This window comes from Globicephala melas, chromosome 10 (assembly GCF_963455315.2).
Source record: "Globicephala melas chromosome 10, mGloMel1.2, whole genome shotgun sequence".
Lineage (NCBI taxonomy): Eukaryota > Metazoa > Chordata > Mammalia > Artiodactyla > Delphinidae > Globicephala > Globicephala melas.
In genome coordinates, this window is record NC_083323.1 from 38,733,498 (window position 1) to 38,753,922 (window position 20,425).

General features: G+C 36.6%; 1 protein-coding gene across 1 annotated transcript in view; it reads left to right on the forward strand.

The window, feature by feature from the left end:
• The window catches only part of PAWR (pro-apoptotic WT1 regulator), a 107,762-nt gene that overhangs the window by 61,877 nt on the left and 25,460 nt on the right, over positions 1-20,425 (forward strand). The window contains exons 3-4 of the mRNA XM_030866216.2: positions 8,567-8,698; positions 17,983-18,017. Of these exons, the coding sequence (XP_030722076.1) occupies positions 8,567-8,698; positions 17,983-18,017 (167 nt within the window). The remainder of the gene's footprint in view (positions 1-8,566; positions 8,699-17,982; positions 18,018-20,425) is intronic.

Below are 20,425 nucleotides of genomic sequence, written 5' to 3' on the forward strand. Positions count from 1 at the left end.
TAATAGTGTTTGGAGATGAATGAATTGTTTAATTCATTTGTAAGACTCCTCACTTATGAAAGGGAACAAATGTGAAAAAAGAAAAAGGAATGTGAAGCAATCTCTAGCTGAGCTCTTCCAAGAACTAGATAGTATACCACACAATTTATTCTAGTTATGAAAGTGTCAAAACTTGGCTTCAGCATTTATTTTATTAAAAATTATTTTTAACAATTTTTAATGCATTTGAAATATTTTTTAAAATTGTATTTTCTTTAGTTGTGTGTGCATAGTTTCAGATAAATAATAGTTATGAGTGATTGTTGAGGCTTACTTACTGTCGAAGAATTCTTATTAAGTAAAAAGTTCTATTGAATATGCTCTTCTCCATATATTAGAAGCATTTAAAAATGTTAATACAAGTTGTGTTTAAAGTAGGCAAATGGTATGTTGGTTGCTTTTTCTGGATTCCTGAATTTTGTGGAGTTCTGCTTTTTCAAATGAATAGGGAAAAGCTACCATGAAATGGATCCTGTTTAGTTATTTTAGTCTATGAACTTATAAAATGTTGATTATTAAAAACCTTTTTTTGGACTGATAAAAGTGTGCTTTATTAGTGAGTCAAATACCACAAATAGTTTTGCTGTCAGCGACCTTTTCCAAAATGTTGAGCAACTTTAAAAAAATAAGGCTACTAACAAATGAAATATCATGTTCTCTGGATTTAAAGGGTAGTTGTCTTCCTGGAAAAATCTGTATGTATTTTAAAACTCTGGAACCTCCACTCCCCCATCCCCCTCCCCCCCCGCACCACCACCCCGTAAAATATGTTTAGGCTCAGATAATTATAAATAGATTTTTCACCGCATGACTTTTTGGTATTACATTTTACATTTGGATGGGACGTGGGTCAGTTCTATCTTAGAGGGACTAATTTTTCAAATGCAAGATATCCATTTCATGCTTCCAATCCATAAACAAGTAATATTTCTTAGTCATCAATATGACCAAAAATGCCACCACAAAATTCCATGCCTTGTAGGGAGTGGTATTGACTGAATAAGAATCATTGGCCTAGAGCATTGTGGCCAAAGGAGATACTTGCTCCAGAGAGGTAGTCAGAGAATACACTAATCCTACCACCAGGCCCAAAGGTATGAAAGAACTTCAAAAACAAATAGCTTCCAGTTGACTGAGCTACAGGGGAAAGGGCTTTTTCAGGGAGCCAACTAGGTTTCATCCTGTAGCTGAGGAAAGCAAAATGTTAATCAGCAGGAATTCCAGAGGGCGCACAGAGGAATGATTTGGAAGGGAGAGGAAGGACACAGGATTGGGTCAGATTAGGGACCGTACAGAGTGGTATGGAAATGAGAGTCTGTACAAGTGAATGGGTGAGACCTGGGGAAGTTTGGTCTGCTGTCAGTGACTGAAATAAACATGGAAGTGAGACCTGGTAGAACCTAAAAGTCCCTTTAAAAATGGGGGAAAAAAAAGGTAACATACACAGAGCTAATACAGAGTAAATGAACCCCCCTTATATAACTGTCATCCAGCTACAACAATAGTCAACTCATAACCACTCTTTTTTTTCCTGTAACTTCCAGTAATTCTGTGTTCTGCAAAGTGATCCAGGACCCTCACGAGATAACGTGAAACCAAAGTTTCACAGAAAAGTGCTCACTGATATTTTCTGTTCTGTTCCTTTTCTTTTTCTTCAAATAAACTCTGGGTTGCAGAGCACTAAATGGATTTCGTGACAGATGAATAGGTTACAACTGGTAGTTGGAAAATTGAGGTTGAGGTTTGTAGTTAGGCTGCTTGGGTTGGAGTTCTGACGGTACCCCTCAACAACTTTGTGTCCTGTTACTTAATTCTAATCCTCACATCCCTCTTATATAAAGTAGTACCCACCTCCTAAGGTTTTTGTGAAAATTACCTGTATTTGAAATACTAGATATTAGAGCTTAACAGTGCTCTCTACACACCTAGAAAATATTCAGTTACTAGTAGATGCTATTACTATTTTAATTCACCAACGTGGGATTTGAATCTAGGTCTCTCTGATTCCAAAATCTGAGTTCTTATATTTTTTAATCTAAAATATAACTTATAGACAGTTATAAATTTAAAAAAAGAAAATCTAGAGATAATATATATTTTTCTTTTTATCATTCATCATAGTATTTTTCCCCACTCTACATTAAATTGCAAACATTTCCATTTCTTTGAAAACAGTTTTCAAATAATATTCCACCATTTTGTTCTCTAGAGGCAGAAATGTTATGCTTCATAGGAAAGATACTTACCTAGTTCTAGTTACTTAGTCAGTGCACAGTCAAATTTTATTGCTACTTTTAGAACTTTATTGTGAGAATTTCGGTCAAATATAAAAGTCATGAGAATGGTGCAGTGAAGTCCGCCATGTCCACATCCTTCAGCTTCAACAGTGATCAACTCCTGACCAGTTTTGTCTTACCTATACCACCACGCACTACCCATTCTATCCCTATGTTATTTTCAAGCAAATCTCAGATGACTTATTATTTTATTCTTAAAGATTTCAGCATGTCTCTAAAATATAAGGAATCTTTTTAAAACAAAAGAACAATATCACTGTCAAACCTTAAATATAGTTCCTTAATCTCATGAAACTCCTTAGACTTAATTTCAGATTTCATCATTGTTCGAACTGTCTCTTAAATGATTATTTTAAAAATAGTTTCTTTGAAAAAAAAATAGTTTCTTTGAGTAAGGATGCAAATGAGGTCAATATATTGATATTCATTCATATGTCCTTTGAGTTTCAAATTTGTGGCTCTCTTCTCCTTTTCCCTCTCTCTCCCTTTCTTACAATTTATTAGTTGTAAGAACTGGCCATTTGTATTTTATAGTTATAACAGGGATCAGCAGAGGCTTATTTCTATATGATGGAGAGCTGAGAATGGTTTTTAAAGTGTTTTTTTTTTTTTTTAAAGCAACAAACCTTATGTAGCCCCAGATGACTGTTTGCTCTGTGGTCTTCTATATCCCCACAATCTGGATTTTCATGATTGCATCTCCATGGTGTTGTCTAATATACTGTTCTATTCCCTCTATTTCCTTTAGTTGGTAGTTGGATCTAGAGTCTTAATCAGATTTAGGTTCAGTTTTTTTTTAAACTCATTTTATTTGTTCAGTACCTCCACGATATTTCTTTCTTTGTTAAGTCATATTTATTAAGGTGTCTTTTACATATAATAATATGCTACTGTCTTAAGAGTGTGATTTGATGAATTTTGACAAATATGCACAACTGGGCAAACCACCATGAGAATCAGGATGTAGAACACTTCCGTCATTCATTCTGCCCCTTTCTAGTCAGCCCGCTCCCCTCAGGCACAGCTTCTGACAACCACTGATCTGCTTTCTGTTACTATGACTTTGCTTTCTCTAGAATTTTACAGAAATTGAATCACACAGCATATAGTCTTCATTTCCTGGTGTCTTAGCATAATTCTTTTGTTACTGAGTATATTCTGTTGCATGGCTGTACTACTCTTGGTTATCTGTTCACCAGTTGATGTGCATTTGGACTATTTCCAGTTTTTGGCTATTATGAAAACTGATTTTTATTTTATTTTATTTTTTATTTTATTTCTTTTTTGCGGTACGCGGGCCTCTCACTGCTGTGGCCTCTCCCGTTGCGGAGCACAGGCTCTGGACGCGCAGGCTCAGTGGCCGTGGCTCACAGGCCTAGCCGCTCTGTGGCATGTGGGATCTTCCCAGACCGGGGCACGAACCCGTGTGCCCTGCATCGGCAGGCGGACTCTCAACCACTGCACCACCAGGGAAGCCCTTATTTTTTTTTTGTTCAAGTTTTTGTGTAAGGTTTGAGTGAATATGTTTTCATTTCTCTTCGTAACTAACTAGGAGTAGAATTGTTGGGTCATATGGTAAGCATATATTTAAATTTATAAGAAACTGCCAAGCGTTTCCCTGTATGACTACGCCACTGTCAGTTCCTACCAGCAATATAGGAGACATTCGGTTGTTTCAAATCCTCATTAACACTTTAATTTTAGTCGATATTTAATTTTATTATTCCAGTAGGTATGTAGTGATAGCCCATTGTGGTTTTCATTTGCATTTCCCTAATAAGTACTGATATTGAGCCTTTTTTTCATGTATTTATTTGTCACCCCTATATTTTCTTCGGCAGAGTGTTCAAATTTTTGCTCTTTTTTTTTTTTTTTTTTGTGGTACGCGGGCCTCTCACTGTTGCGGACTCTCCTGTTGAGGAGCACAGGCTCCGGACGCACAGGCCCAGCATGGCCGCTGGGTTCAGGGGCCCAGCCGCTCCGCGGCATGTGAGATCTTCCCAGACCAGGCACGAACCCGTGTCCCCTGCATCGTCAGGCGGATTCTCAACCACTGCGCCACCAGGGAAGCCCTTGCTCATTTTTAATGATGTACTGGAATTTATCCTAGTATGTGGAATAAATCCAATTTCACATTAAAAAATACATAGTTATTCAGTTATCCCCAAACCATGTGTTTTAAAAAAAGCCCATTCTTTCCCACCAGTAAGAGTTTCTACTTTATTGTAAACACAATTTGTCTATTTAGATCTATTTCTGAACTTTCTGTTGTGCTCCTATGAAGTACAGTTTTTTGAATCCTAACTAATAGGACTTAACAAAAAATCCATTTTCTTTTTATTTGGTTACTTTGTCAGATCTGAGCAATAATCTTACATGTTATAAAAAATTATTCAAAGTAGCTTTTTTTTTTCCAGTGTTGATACTTTGTTATTAGCAATGAAAATCATACATTTCCTTTTTTGTTCTGAGGTTTTATTTGCTAAAATATTAACACTCTAAATGTACCTTTGGGAAGAGCAAAGAGCTTGATGAGAATTAGTGATGCTTATTATTATCATTTCATAAAATCTGACTTTTTGGTTTGTTTCAAATAATTGTTAACTCAGTTCCCATGCAACTTCCTCTCTAATCTGTGTGAAAGGAGAGAATAACTTTTACATGTTTATTACATTTATCTATAAATGAGAGCTGAGAAGAGAGGTAGGAGATTCAGTCCCACATTACTGTTGTAAGTATACTATAAAATCAGTAGCTATTTTCTTCTCATCTTTTCCCCTCCCAGATAAAAAGCTTATAATTCATAGAAAGAAGCTTTAAAAAATATTTAGGGTTCTTTTTGGTTTTATTTTTGCTAGTACTTATTTAAAGACCAACTCTCTCTCTCCCTTGAGGATACCAGCCAGCTTCTGTGCTTAGAAAATTATTAATCTTTACAAGAAGTAGAATAGGAGATGTCTTTACCCACCTTTGTCAATTAACTCAGTTCCTTTTTGCTTTCAGTCTTTTCTTATTTCTCACCATTTCTACCAAATGGTTCCTCCAGGTGTAGTTATCCCCCGTTAAGTAAGATAGTTTAAGGAATTTGTAAGATGCTTGTTGCTAAAAGAACTATACTGGTTTCTAGAAGAACTTTGGAGGGAAATTGTGATTCATCAAGTAATTCCTATTCTAAAAGCTTCCTGGAAAGTAAGATGTACACACTCTCCACAGAGATAGTATGTGTGATAAATAGGTTCCCAGGTCAGTGGGTGTAAGAGTGTTGCCAAGAAAAAGAACATTCAGAATTTTAACTTGGTATGCAACAGTCCATTTCCCTAATTTGTCTCATCTTGGTTCATTTAGCAAACATTTACTGAAGTTTATTTTTTCTGCTTTCTTTTAATGCTGGTGAGTCTATATTACTCTATGATTTAAGAATTCATGCTACTGACATTTGATCCTACGGTCAGGGATTTTTACAGCCCAGGTACCAGAGAATGATTGCTTTCACAGAGTAGAAGGCTAGATGAGACCACTTTTTATTCTTTCTAGGTCTTAGAGTCTTGCTGACTCTTGTCTCAGTACTATGTATTGAAGAATTTCTGTACTCCACTCTCTTTTCCGTTCTAGTATCTTTATCACATAGTTTTCGGTGTTGTGGTTTTATACATTTTAATGTTAGTTAGAGTGAGTGTTCTGTCATAACTCTCTTTAAGAAGTAATTTTTCTGGGTGTCTTATGTAATTATGCATCCAGATGATCCACCCTTACTTTCCAAATAAATTCAACTTATGAATTGATTTACAGATATTGACACCTTCAGTATTAGTTTTTTTTTTCTTAAGAAGAGATCTTAATTTATACCACTCAGTAAAGTTTTATAGTTTTTTCATAAAGTTTTTTTAGTTTATTTTTATGGTTACTCTTAAAATTATATAATCTAACTAGCTATTGATGTTACTCTGAGAAGCTATTTATTTCTGTGTGCTTAATGAAAAACCATCTTAAGGAACTGTAGTAATTCTAAAATATTTCTGACAAATTTGTATCATTTGAAATGATGAAAATTTGCCTTTCTGATGCTGAAATCTCTTATTCTTCTTCCCTAGTTTTACCAAATAGTACTTCCAGAGTGATGGTAACCACCCTGTTGAGAGTGGACATCAGTGTCTTAAGTCTGGCTTTGCATTTAAATTTTGTTGATATTTTGGCATAAAACATGATACTGTCTATTGGTTTGAGAAAGTCTTTTTAAAAGTCCTAAGAGAGATTCGTTTTCTAATCAGGACTAATTTCTTAAACTTTGGTACCCTTTACTAGATTCCTTTTATTGATTCTGTTTCCACCTAAGATACATCTTTTTTTTTGGGGGGGGGCATGCTGAGAGGCTTGAGGGATCTTAGTTCCCCGACCAAGGATCAAACCCAGGCCCCGGCAGCGAAAGTGCTGAGTCCTAACCACTGGACTGCCAGGGAATTCCCAGATATATCATTTTTCATAGGATCCCATTGCCTACTATGTTGTTTAGTCTCCACTTTTGGTCCCTGTTAATCAGAACTCTGAATTGCTGTATACAGGTTCCTTTCCCCAAATCAGTTTTGATCATGTTTTACTTATATTCCAGGGAATTGTAGCACCGTAACATGTTTCAGAGTTACGTAATGAAAAGTCTAGACTTCTTAGGCTATTTATTATCTGTATTTCTTTGTGATCAGAGCATATGCCTTTCCAATACTCACCTCTGTCAAGGACTTTGAAGGATCTGAGATCTTACCCTGCTTACAAGCTAACGAGTTAGCCTGCTCTGGTTTCATGGATCCTGGCAGAAGACACTAGTCTCCTGGGAGTCAAGAACAGTTTGTTCCTCACAGCAATAGCAGTAGCCACAGTGTTATCATTTTTCTTGTACCAGTTACCTAAGCCCCAGTTCCCACAGGGTGAGAAGAGGGCCAGGTGACACCTGTACACATAGTTAGTTGCATTACAGGAGAGACCCTAAACATTCTCTGGAATCTCAGCCTACTTGTTTCTTTAATTCATCCCTTCCATTCTGTCCCCCAGCTTTCCCTCCACATCATCCTGATTTAAGACTCCATGTCAAACAGATGCTTTCTTCCATACCCCCCGCTATGGACCTTGTGTCTTTGAATGTGCTGCTTATTTTCTGTGTTCTCCTATTTCAGATGCTCCAGGGATCCTTCTTGGTTTGCACAGTGGCTTCAGCCTTTCTTTTCTCTTTGCACAATTTGTAAATACTGTTGTCTTTCCTGCTATTCTGTGCTTTGGTCAGTGTCTTAGTGTTTACAAAGTGCCTGCAGAGATATTATTTATTTTTTGTCTCTTACAAAACACACACAGGCAGTATATTGGTTAAGAATGTGTTCAGTTACAAGGAACAGATGACCTATTTCACAGTGGGTGTAATGGATAGAGTTTAGTTTCTGTTTATGGGTTGTTGGTTTTGTTTTTTTTTTATTAATGTAAAAAGTCTGGGTAGATAACACAGGTGGTGATTCGGTTTTTTAAACAGCACCCTTTCATGTAAGCTTTTCCATATGTTCTTCCCATCATCTGAGATTCTTCTTTTTTTAATATCTGCAATTCCAAATTAAACGCATTTTTTAAATTGTAAATTCTTCTACAGAGTGTTTGTAGAAGACTTACTCCCTAGGTGAAGATACTTATAGGCTACTAAGGTAGAAAATGGCCTTTAACATTAAGTTATGTGCGCACGTACACACACACACACACACATACACACACACACACACACACACACACACACACACACACACACACACACACACCCCTACCTTCAGTGGCTTTTATTATTAAGTTATCTGCACATGTACACACAGACACACACCCCTTCCCGTTAGACTCTACATTCCATGTCTGTGTGGTGTGTCTTTTGTTACCTTCCAAAAAGTGCTTTAAGGTAGTCCATTTACTTGAAGATTGAATGATGAAGAAAGAGTGAACCCTACCTTTAAGCAAACCTTGTCACTGGTAGGTAGAGCCTAGAGCCTAGAAAGATGTTGACAAGGGTGTGAATGTGGAGGTTTGGATTTTAAGCAGATAATTTAGTTTATAGGAATTAAATGTACCAGTTGTTGAAAGGAACACTTTTATTGTGTAGTTTCTGAATGCTTAGTATTTCTTAATGCTATCAAATGTATCTTCACGTACTATCAAAATATTTTATTAATATTATATAGAAGTAAAATGGAAACTATTCTTTCTTTCAGTGCTTAGATGAATATGAAGATGATGAAGCTGGGCAGAAAGAGCGGAAACGAGAAGATGCAATTACACAACAGAACACGATGCAAAATGAGGCTGTAAGCTTATTAGATCCAGGAAGTTCCTATCTGTTACAAGTGAGTATTTAAAAATTCTAGAATGTCACTAGCTATTTTAACAATTTTTAAGTTACTGTTAATAATTTTTCCTGTTTCATTTTGGTTGCATCAACTCCATTTAAGTACTTTAAATGGATTTAACCAGTGATTTCCTTATATCTAAATACTTTTTGACGTAAGCAGTATTTGGTCCTTAGTTCCTGATCAGTGAATATTTACTGACTAAGCAGGTTTAAACAGTATCTGTTGTAAAAATAAGCAGGAAAAATAATTACCCTTTTGCTCTTAAAAAAGTAAGGATTAGTGAGTTTTAAGTGAGTGGAGAGTACTGTTCCAGGCTGATATCTGCATTAGAATTATGTAGCAAATAAAGAGTTGAATAACAAGTGTCTACCAAGCCAAATGTTTCAACATAATAATAAAACACAACATGTAGTATTGTGAATTGCCAGAAACACCCATATTTCTGTGTAATTATAAAATACTTTTTAAAACAAAATTTAAGTCAGTTTCCAATTAGCTGTTATCTTGGCTTCTTGTAGCACAGAAAATTGGGAGTTGTTGGCATTGGGGTGCCTGAGTTTAAAGCAAATCACTCTTCAGAATCATTCCATATAAACTGTACTTTGGGAATTATCTTGATAAATCTAAGCTTAAATTAATTTGATGACATTTTGAGATTGTAAGCTACTGTGTTGTCTTTTCAGAGTTCCAGCTTTGACTTTTTAAGTGCATTTTATTATGATACTACTCTAAAAGGAGTTTCCGAGCAGTACACATATCTCCCTGTTTTACTGATGAAAAAAATGAAATGTAAACTTGTCTATTAATTTGCAAGGTTATGATAGAAGGCATTTGGCAGAGAGAGGCAAAATATTTTGAAATGGTTTGGATGTGAACGCAAAACTTCTTTTTCCTCTGCTCTTTGAGGCAGATACATTGATGCGAAGAATGGTAATGTGGGTTTGTCTGTGCCCCTGTACTGCAGTTGCTACTGCTAGAATACCCTATTATAACATAGTGTAAGCTAAGCAGCAGTGCTTCTCTCAGCACCTCTGTGACTGTTCATAATCTAAAGTATCTTTGTATCCTTTGTTTTTGTGTATTACAGCAAAGTTGAAATTAAATCTGTGCCTATTCCAGGAGAAGAAATAGGCTTAATTTATTGGGATAGAGACAATATAGCATTTTGATTGAGTCTAGAACTGGTTTTAGTTCTTGGTCATGTCACTTAACATCAGGCAGCAGCTTTTGGAAAGAGGGCTGATTTCTTTCTGTTCCTTACCCAGTCAAAGCTGAGGAGCCTAGTGCTTAGTTTATTTCCAAGTTTATACCCAGATATGTAGCAGTCTCTGCTGATCCGGGCTCTCTGAGGAGCTTTCTGCCTTATCCAGTTTATCTTCTTTCCTGTAGCTTTTCTAGTCTCTTCCTAGGTCTGCCCTTCATTTCTCTCATTTTTGTTTATTTGTTTGTTTCATTAGCAATTAGGATGTAACTCACTGATGATCTTGGTTTTAAGTATGTATATTCCAGGCTATGTGCTTAGGATGAAAGTGAGGCAAAAACTCTCCAGTGGATCCCAAATTGCCACATTGAAGTTGGAATGGGAACAGGAACTTTTCTGTCTACATAGTTGACCTCTCTCTGAGTTACTACCTAAACTCACATATTCTATTACTCACATAAGATATAGATTTTATTTATAACTCCAACTTCAAAAACAACAAAAAGAGAGAGAAAATATTGGCATCATTGGTTGTTTTAAGGCTTTTCTTGAATAGGACAGAGAGATTTTGTTTCTTAGCATTATGTATGTGAATCAGTTAAACAAATTTTTTTAAATGAAGAATGAAATGGGAACATGAATTTGGCATAACAGTAAGCTCTGTGAAAGGTTAGAGTGTTTTAAGTTTCTGTTTGGCATTTTTCAAATAATATGGAGTAGTGGTAATAAAAAATGAGACTTTATATTTTTTTCTTATATTTTTAGCTATGATTTTACACATTTTTAACCATGTTTTTTCCCTAGATAATATGCCAGTTTTTAAAGTAATATATTAATTCTCTGATTAAATAATACATGATCAATTAGAAAATTTGAAAAAAATGAAAATGTAAAAGACGGGAAATTATCTAGTTTGGTCTCCTTATGTATTTTATGAACTGTTTATTAAATTTTAAACTTTAGGCTTAACTAATTTTAAAAGAAGCATACAATCACATGCTAAAAAATGGAAAAAGCATAAGAAGGTGTAGGTAAAAAGTCTTCCTCAGCTACCTGGTTACCTTCTTTGGAGGCAACTAGTGCTTTCTTTTCTTGCACATCCTTCTAGATCCTTCTTGAGGTAGTCCATAAACAAATTTATGTCTATATGTGTGTATATATATGTCTATATATGTATTCACTAATTTTTAGCACACTGTTTTGCATCCTGTTCGTTTCATTTAATATTGTGGAGTACATAAAGAGCTTCCCTATTATTTTTTTGTAAACACAGAATATTCTATTTTGTATATGTATCATAATTTTTCTAACTAATTTCTGTTGATGGTCATTTAGGTTATATATAATTTTTTGCTTTTACAAACAATGTGGTGGTGAAAACCTTTTAATATATGTTCTTTTGCATATGTGTGTGTAAATCAGTAGGATAAAACCCTAGCACTAGAATTTCTGGGTGAAAAGGAATGTGCATTTGTAATTTTGATGGTATTGCCAAAATTCTCTTTGTAGGTGTTATAGCATGAACATTTTTTTCATGTTATTCAAAACTCTTTGTGTATTATTTTCAGTAGCATAGAATTTTCTTTTTTAATGTGTGTAATAGGTGACACAAATTTCCCATTAATACAAATCCTCAGTGGTTAAACGTTTTTACTATTATAAGTCATACTGGAATTAACATCTGTGGAGATTAAATAAGCTTTTTGTGTTTTGAATTATTTTCTTTGGCCAGATTACCAGAGATGAACTTATTGGGCCAAAAGCCATAAAGCATTTTTAAATGTTTTATTTATTTATTTTTTGGCCGCATCTTGCAGCTTGAGGGATCTTAGTTCCCCCAGGGATCGAACCTGTGCCCCCTGCAGTGAAAGCACAGAGTCCTAACCACTGGACCGCCAGGGAATTCCCCATAATGCATTTTAAAGATTTTAAAAATTTCTGATACATATTGCCTAAATTACTTATGAAGAAAAGTTTATCAGTTTATGTAAATAATGGCATTTTGTGAGAGGACATTTATGAGTTTTATTTTTCTCCTTTCTTTGATTATTTATTGATTTGCCTTTTAAAACAATCTCAAGTTTACTGAAAAGTTGCAAGTACTGTACAGAGAATTTTTTTCCCTTAAAATGTTTGAGAGTAAGTTGCTAACTTGATGCCCTATTACCCCCAATACTACACTGTGTGTTTTCTACAAACAAGATCTCCTACATAACCACAACGCACCTCTTAAAAATAGGAAATTAAAATTGACACATTCTTTTACCATCTAACATATTCAGCCATCATCAAGTTTTGCCAGTTGTCCCAGTCATGTCTTAAATTATAGCAAGAGGGTCTAATTCAGAATCACATGTTCTATTTAGTCACTATATCTCTTCTTCAATCTGATACAGTCTTTCCTTAACTTTCTTAATCTTAACACTTTTTAAGATTATAGGTCATTTATTTTGTGATGTGACCTTCAGTTTGGGTTATCTAATATTTACTTATAATTAGATTCAGGTTATATGTCTTTGTCAGGAATATCACAAAATTGGTGCTATGTTTTTCTCATTGTGTATCCTATCGGGTGACACATGATTTTAGTTTGTTCCATTGCTGATGATGATCACTTTGGTCGTGTGATGAAGGTGGTATTTGCCAGGCTTCACTGCCCCTTCTTAATAAGTATTTTGTGGATAAGTGCTTTGAACCATGTAGATACCTTAATCTCCATCAAACTTTCTATTTATCTCTGTCCATTTATCTATCATCTATTTATATCTGTATATCTGTATCAACTCACTATTACCTATTTTATCTGATGGATTTTACTTACCATCAGTATTAGTTTTCTATTGCTGCTATAACAAATTACCACAAATTTGGTATCTTAAAATGACACAAAATTATCAACTTACACTTCTGTAAGTTGGAAGTCTCACTGGACTAATAAAATCATGGACTGAAATCAAAGGCTAAAATCAGGGCTGCATTCCTTTCTGGAGGCTGTAGGGGAGAATCAGTTTCCTTGCCTTTTCCAGCTCCTAGTGGCTACCTGTATTCCTTGTCCCTCTTCCTCCTTCAAAGTCAGCATTGTGACCTTTATTCTTTTCCATATCTCCCTCTGACCTTCTTCTGCCTCTTTCTTCCACTTTCAGTGACCCTTGTGATTACATTGGGCCCATCAGATAACCCAGTATAATCTCCCTGTTTAGTGGCGTTGATTTAGCAACCTTAATTTCCCTTTGCCATGTAGCCTAATATATTTGAAGGTTACAGAGATTAGAATGTGAACATCTTTTGAGGGTCATTATTCTGCCTACCACAGCACATCATTATTTATTTTAATAGTCACTTTATCCCAAATTTGGCCAGTGAGAGCCCCTTTAACCTTTTGTATCCTTTGCTACATCTCCATCATTCTTGGAATACTTCTTTGTTTTCTGGCATAATAAGATAATGCAGACTCATCTTTAGCTTCTTACTCCAGTCTTGGAAGCTAGCAGCTATTTCTCTAAGGAGCCCTGATTCCTTTTACTGGTAAATGATATTGTGAAGCCAAGATCTGGGCTGTAGTTATGTTCATGTTATTGAGATGTCACCATTTGTAGTCCCTCTCTATGTACAGACCTACTGTGTGTGTCTCTATGTACATGCATACGTATACATATCTGTTTGTCTGCTGCCTGCCTACCTACCTAGGTAACTACATCTATCTATGTAGATACTGAAACTAATTTATACCAATATGGCCAATTCTAATCTAATATCACAAGACTTAAATCTAGTATTTGTAACTCCCTTTTGTGACACTGAGGAACCTGTTTCCCGTTATTCTTAATGTGTTTTCTTATTTAGTCAATTCCCCTATATGTAACCTATTTCCCATTGCCACTCCTTCCCCACACGTATGCCCTCCGTACCGCGAGTGGGTTCTGACATCATACGTTGGCTTTACCTTGTGCATGAACACTCTCCTCAGTTTCTTCAGGCTTGGGCATCCCTTGTGAAGCTGCAGGTTGCCCTCTTTACCCTGCTTGAGTTGTGACTCCTCACACCAGTTCACCCCCTCTGTGGATTCCGTCCTTACCCTGCTTAGCTTCTCCATCCTGTGACAGGCTGCTCTTCCTTAGGGTCTTCCTTTGTTCCCGCTCAGACTGAGACCTCATGCTGGATTACTCCGTCATGGGGACCCCTTATCACCTGATTGGGTTTTGACACCTCCAGGCCAGGCTGCCACTCTGTGGACACTCTCTTCATCCTATTTGGGCTCTGGCACGTCAGCCCTGGTCATGCCCTACAGAGATGCTCTCCACACCTTGCAAGGGCTGTGAATTCTCCATGCCAGACTGCCTTTTTTTTTTTTTTTTTTTTTTTGCGGTACACGGGCCTCTCACTGCTGTGGCCCCTCCCGTTGCGGAGCACAGGCTCCAGACGCACAGGCCCAGCAGCCATGGCTCACGGGCCCACCGCTCCGCAGCATGTGGGATCCTCCCAGACCGGGGCACGAACCCGTGTCCCCTGCACCGGCAGGCGGACTCTCAACCACTGTGCCACCAGGGAAGCCCCAGGCTGCCTTTTTTGAGGGAACAGCCTCTTTACCCTTCTGGGGCTCTAAATCCCCATTTTGGGCCCCCCTCATGAATGGATGACCATCACACCATGCTTGGGGCTCTCAGTATCCCTTCCTGGGACTCCCTTTCTGACCTTGCCTCAGGCCTGATAACCTAACTTCCCTTTCATGCTTTGTAGACCCCTCCTCATTCTGCTCAGGCTCTGATTTCTCATGCCAGGCTAAGTCCCCCTGCTGTATGGATGCTGGCCTCAGTTTTCTTGGACTCTGATTCTTTTTGCCAAGCAGCTCTTCTTCATGGAGTGTTCCGGTATTCTGATACCCTGGTTGGGGCCACCTTGTTTCCTCCCCACCTTGCTCTGCCCCACCTAATGGCTTTAGGACTAAGGCGTTCAGGAAAGGAGGGGAATAATGAGCTTTTCCTTTTTTTTTTTTTTTTTTTAATTGAAGTACAGTTGCTGTACACTACTATACAAGTTACAGGTATACAATACAGTGATTCACAATTTTTAAAGGTTATACTTCATTTATAGTTACAAATATTGGTTATTATTTAGTTTTTCCTTTTAAAATCTTTGTTAATTTGATAATGTCCTTATTTTATTCTCATTTTTAAAGTTATTTTTCTCAATTGTACATTACAGATATTCTGTTCTGCATTCATCTTCAACATTGTATCTTAGTATATTATATATACCAGTATAGGTATTTCAAAGTTAGTCCTGAGGGCCAGTTACCATGGTATGCCATAGTTTACCAAGGGCTATACTTTACAAGTGCTGATCTGCCACTGCACCTGTAAAGACAATGTTCGTGGAATTTCCTTATTGACCATTCTAAGCTTGAATGAAGCAGAATGTTTTATTTAAACTCACATAAAACAGTTCGTGCTTTGCCAACATTTTCTAAGCTCTACATAGGCCTTTCCCCCTCCCTTTTGTAATATAAACCACCCATTACAAGAAAGATTATTTCAGGAAAAGTATATTTTAAATCAGTTGTATAATAAACTTTAGGGTTATTGGAAGGTCTAATTACATAGTCTTTGAAACTTTTAAGACCAATATAGTCTTAGCATTCATATTTTTTACAAGCAATTTCAGTGATACTGAAGGTATTTCTTCTCCCCCCACACACTTAGAATGGAATTTTCAACTTTCACAGTTATAGTAATTATGACGTTATCACTCTTTGCTTGGAAATCTTTGTGGTCACAGAAATATAGAGGCTTCTAGTTAACAAATCTAAGGTTTATATTTGTGTAGAATTTTGTATTAATGTATAGAAACAACAAGAATTTTCCTCCTTAAAGTTATAAGGGACTCTTTTACTGCACTATAGGGGCTGATGTTTTTTTTTTTTTCTATCATTTCAGTTTCCTCTTTTTGGCAGGGAATAGTTAAATTCCATCTGTAAATGTGAGTCTTGAATACACATGAGAAGCAGGCTACCACCCCTCCCAATCTCTGCTAATATTGTCTATCCAATTTGGGGAACATTCCATTGTTAAGCAATGGAATTTTTTATATATATATATAAATTTATTATTTATTTATTTATATTTGGCTGCATTGAGTCTCTGTTGCTGCACGTAGGCTTTCTCTAGTTGTGGTGAGCGGGGACTACTCTTAGTTGTGGTGTGCGGCCTTCTCATTGCGGTGGCTTCTCTTGTTGTGGAGCACGGGTTCTAGGTTTGCGGGCTTCAGTAGTTGTGGTACACAGGCTCAGTAGTTGTGGCTCGCAGGCTCTAGAGCTCAGGCTCAGTAGTTGTGACACACGGCCTTAGTTGCTCTGCGGCATGTGGGATCTTCCTGGACCAGGGCTTGAACCTGTGTCCCCTGCATTGGCAGGCAGATTCCCAACCACTGCACCACCAAGGAAGTCCCTAAGCAATAGAATTTGATTAGTAGAGTCACTGTGAAATAACATTTAGTTACAAAATGTATAATCTAATAAAACTGTATTCAAATCTGACCAATAAACAGTAAGCTTAAGTGTTGTCTAATAAAAACCATATTCACATCTAACCAATAAACAATAAGCTTAAGAGTTGTTGGTCTGCTTTAGAATCTTAGCTCTTGAATATTAGTTATACAGAAATAGGCTTAAATCTTATTGTTTATACATCTTGGACATGAGCATGGAATAATTTGATCAAGTATGTCCAAGTTGTCATTTGATCAGTTGCACCAAACTAGCTGTAGAGAAAATACCGTAAAAGTTGACATATGTTTTAAGTCACTAGTTGTTTAAAAAAAAAAAAGCTGTGAGAAACGTAGAAAACAGATATTATACAACTTATTAGTATACATAAATGGAAACTTACCTGATAACTGACTTTAAGTCATTTATAGTTGGGTCAAAGTATAACATTAGTATAATGCCACGATAGTGTAGTGTTGCTGAAAACATCCTCCAACATCCTCCATTTCACCTTTCTGTATTTATTAAAATTCTACTCTAAATGTGTATTAGTCTTAAGTTTTATCATGTTAGGGGAAAATGCCTACTTTAAGCCTCAGAAATATTATTTATTGCCAGGTTGTTTCTACCATTACAATCAATATATCAGTTACCCACAAATCAGTAAATGCAACAAGGGCTATTCTTATTCAGCAATTTTGCCTATTTCATTGCAGCAAGAGATAGTCTGGATAATCAAGCTGATGTCATGTTTTGAAATATTTCATTTATAACCAAAGTGAGAGAGGTGTTATGTTTTGGAACTTAAGGCATTATTAGCATTTTTTCTAATGCATATTTAGACAGATATCATTCAAGGTCTGTGCCTTAAGTTTTAGTTCATATAAAATAAGATTAGGGACTTTTATGAAAGAAAACCTTGATAAAATGTTAGTTGGAGTACTGTTTGTGAAACTTAAGGGGAAAAGTTCCATATGGAATCATTATTATCTACATTCAATAAAATGTACTTTGAGTGCATACACATAACCTTAGTATTTCTTTCTGCTTTATCTAAATAACCAGTGATTAAACATTTAAATCTAGTTCCTGTGGTTTCAAAAATAGTTTTAAAGGGACTTCCCTGATGGCGCAGTGGTTAAGAATCCTCCTGCTAATGAGGGGGACATGGGTTTGAGCCCTGGTCTGGGAAGATCCCACATGCCGCAGAGCACCTAAGCCTGTGCGCCACAGCTATTGAGCCTGCGCTATAGAGCCTGCGAGCCACAACTACTGAGCCTGCATACCACAACTATTTAAGCCCGTGCGCCTAGAGCCCGTGCTCCACAACAAGAGAAGCCACCGCAATGAGAAGCCCGCACACCACAACAAAGAGTAGCCCCCACTTGCTGCAACTAGAGGAAGCCCGCGAGCAGCAACGAAGACCCAATGCAGCCAAAGATAAATAAGTAAAAATAAATAAATCTATAAAATAATTATTAAAAAAAACAATGGTAATTGTTCCAGTAATCTCTGTCAGTAGTTTTATGGAATACAGAATTGTGTGCTTATACACATACCCAAACTGATATGTCATTTTTTATTTTTACTTTACAGGAGCCATCTAGAACAGTTTCAGGCAGATACAAAAGGTAAGAATCCTTAAGTTATGACTAACAACATATTGTAGACATAAGTGTAATGTCTTCCTGACCATGGCTTAACTAACTAGAACTGTTTCAAACAGCTGTTTGAAAAATAAGAAACCTTAATATTGTGCTCTTAAAAAGAAATTACATCGTAGGCAGGAGTGTAATGTCTTTCTGACCATGACTTATTCTGACATACTCTGCAGTCTTTGAATACTGCAAACACCATGAATTTGTAAGGGTTTGATGAACTTAGCAAAAGAAAAACTGTGTCATTTTCCCTTGTGTATTTAAACACTGAAAATACAGATATACCATCTGTATTAGTCAGCTTTGGGATACCATAACAAAATACTATAGACAGGATGGCTAGAGCAGAAATTTATTTTCTTACAGTTCTGGAGGCTGTAAAGTCCAAGATCACAGTGTCAGCATGGTCTGGTTCTGATGAGGCTTCTCTTCCTGACTTGCAGAGAGCTGCCTTCTTACTTTGTCCTCAAATGGTGGAGAGAGAAGGGGTGGCTTCCCTGGTGTCTCTTTTGATAAAGGCACTAATCCCATCATGAGGGCCCCACCCTCATGACCTCATCTAAATCTAGTTACCTCCCAAATGCCCTGCTTCCAAATATACCATCACATCGGGGTTAGTGCTTTCAGCATATGAATTTTGGGAGTATCCAATTCATTCTGATCTTAGTTCATTCAGGCCACTATAACAAAATATCACAGACAACAGAAATTTATTTCTCACAGTTCTGGAGCGTGGAAGTCAGAGATCAGAGAGCCAGCAGGGTCAGGTTCTGGTTGGTGAAAGCCCTCTTGCCAGTTGCAGACTAACAGCTTCTCACTGTGTCCTCACATGGTGGAAGGGGCTAGAGAGCTCTGTGGGATTTCTTTTATAAGAGCACTAACTCCATTCATGAGGACTCCACCTTTGTGACCTAGGCACCTCCCAAAGCCTCACCTCCTATTACCCTTACATTGGACGTTAGGATTTCAACAGAATTTTTGGGGGGACACAAACATTCAGACCCTAGCAAGTCCATAGCACCAGCTATACACAAGGAGTAATGCTTTTATCAGAAATGTGTTTGAGTGTGTGTACACATGTATAGGAGGAAAATCACAATTAAGTATAAGTTGTTTAACGGAGATGACTGAGATATTAGCTTCTTTCCCTGTTGAAGCCATGAAGGTTGCAGAAGGTGTGGTCATGCTTGTGCTAATAATTCATGGAATAATGGTAAATCTTATCAAGTGCTTATAATGTCCAAGAAGCTTTACGTAGAGATCTCATTCAATTCCCAAAGTTATCTTGTAAGGTAGGTACTGTAGGTATAATATTTACTCTTATTTTATAGGTGAGTGAAGTGGGATAAAGAGGTAGAATCATTTCACTGTGCTTACGAAGCTAGTGAACAGAAGAGTCTGGATTTTAACTCGGGCAACCTGACTCCAGAACTCGCATGCTTGCACAAGACAGTCTACCTAGATTTATACATATAAAACCTCTGTCTTGCCCTACTTTTACGTTAAAGTTTAAAATATTTGGTTAAAAGTTGTGGTTATTATAATTCATCTAAAATAAAACATTGATTAAGAAGAGCTCTAATTTTAATACTAAGTTATTATATAGATAAAACTCAATGTTTAACTTTTTAAAAAATAAATAAATTTATTTATTTTTGGCCATGTTGGGTCTTCGTTTCAGTGTGTGGGCTTCTCATTGCGGTGGCTTCTCTTGTTGCAGAGTGTGGGCTCTAGGTGCGTGGGCTTCAGTAGTTGTGGCGCAAGGGCTTAGCTGCTCCATGGCGTGTGGGATCTTCCTAGGCCCGGGCTCGAACCCATGTCCCCTGCATTGGCAGGTGGATTCTTAACCACTGTGGCACCAGGGAAGTCCCAGTGTTTACCTTTTAAAAGAGATAAGAAGGCCAAGGTAATCAACAATTGACTAAGTAGGTCTGATATGTTTGCCACTGCTGCTGCTTTTATTTTCATTTCTGAGTAATTTTGATCTAGATATAAGGAAACTTGTGCTTGGTAATTTTTACTTAACATGAATAGTTTAAACTGGAAAGACTCTTTTTTCTTTTGCTAGCAAGCATTGCCAATCAAATAGCTTTGATTTGGCCTATTTCCAGGCCACATTTTCAAACCAAAAGAGTTTTTATCATCAGTTTTTGGTTTGGGGAATAAAAATAAACTTCAGTAGCTTACCAAGTTTGCTGTATCATTCATACATATTTAATCCTTATTAAATTATAAACCTTAAATTATAATTGGCACTTTTCAGATTTGCATTCTTTAGGTAGAATCATTAGGGGAATAATTTACAAATCCTCATCAAAAGCTTTATTTACATATTGTGTTAAATTAGGTAGAAAATTGATTTCACATGATGTATGTTTTTA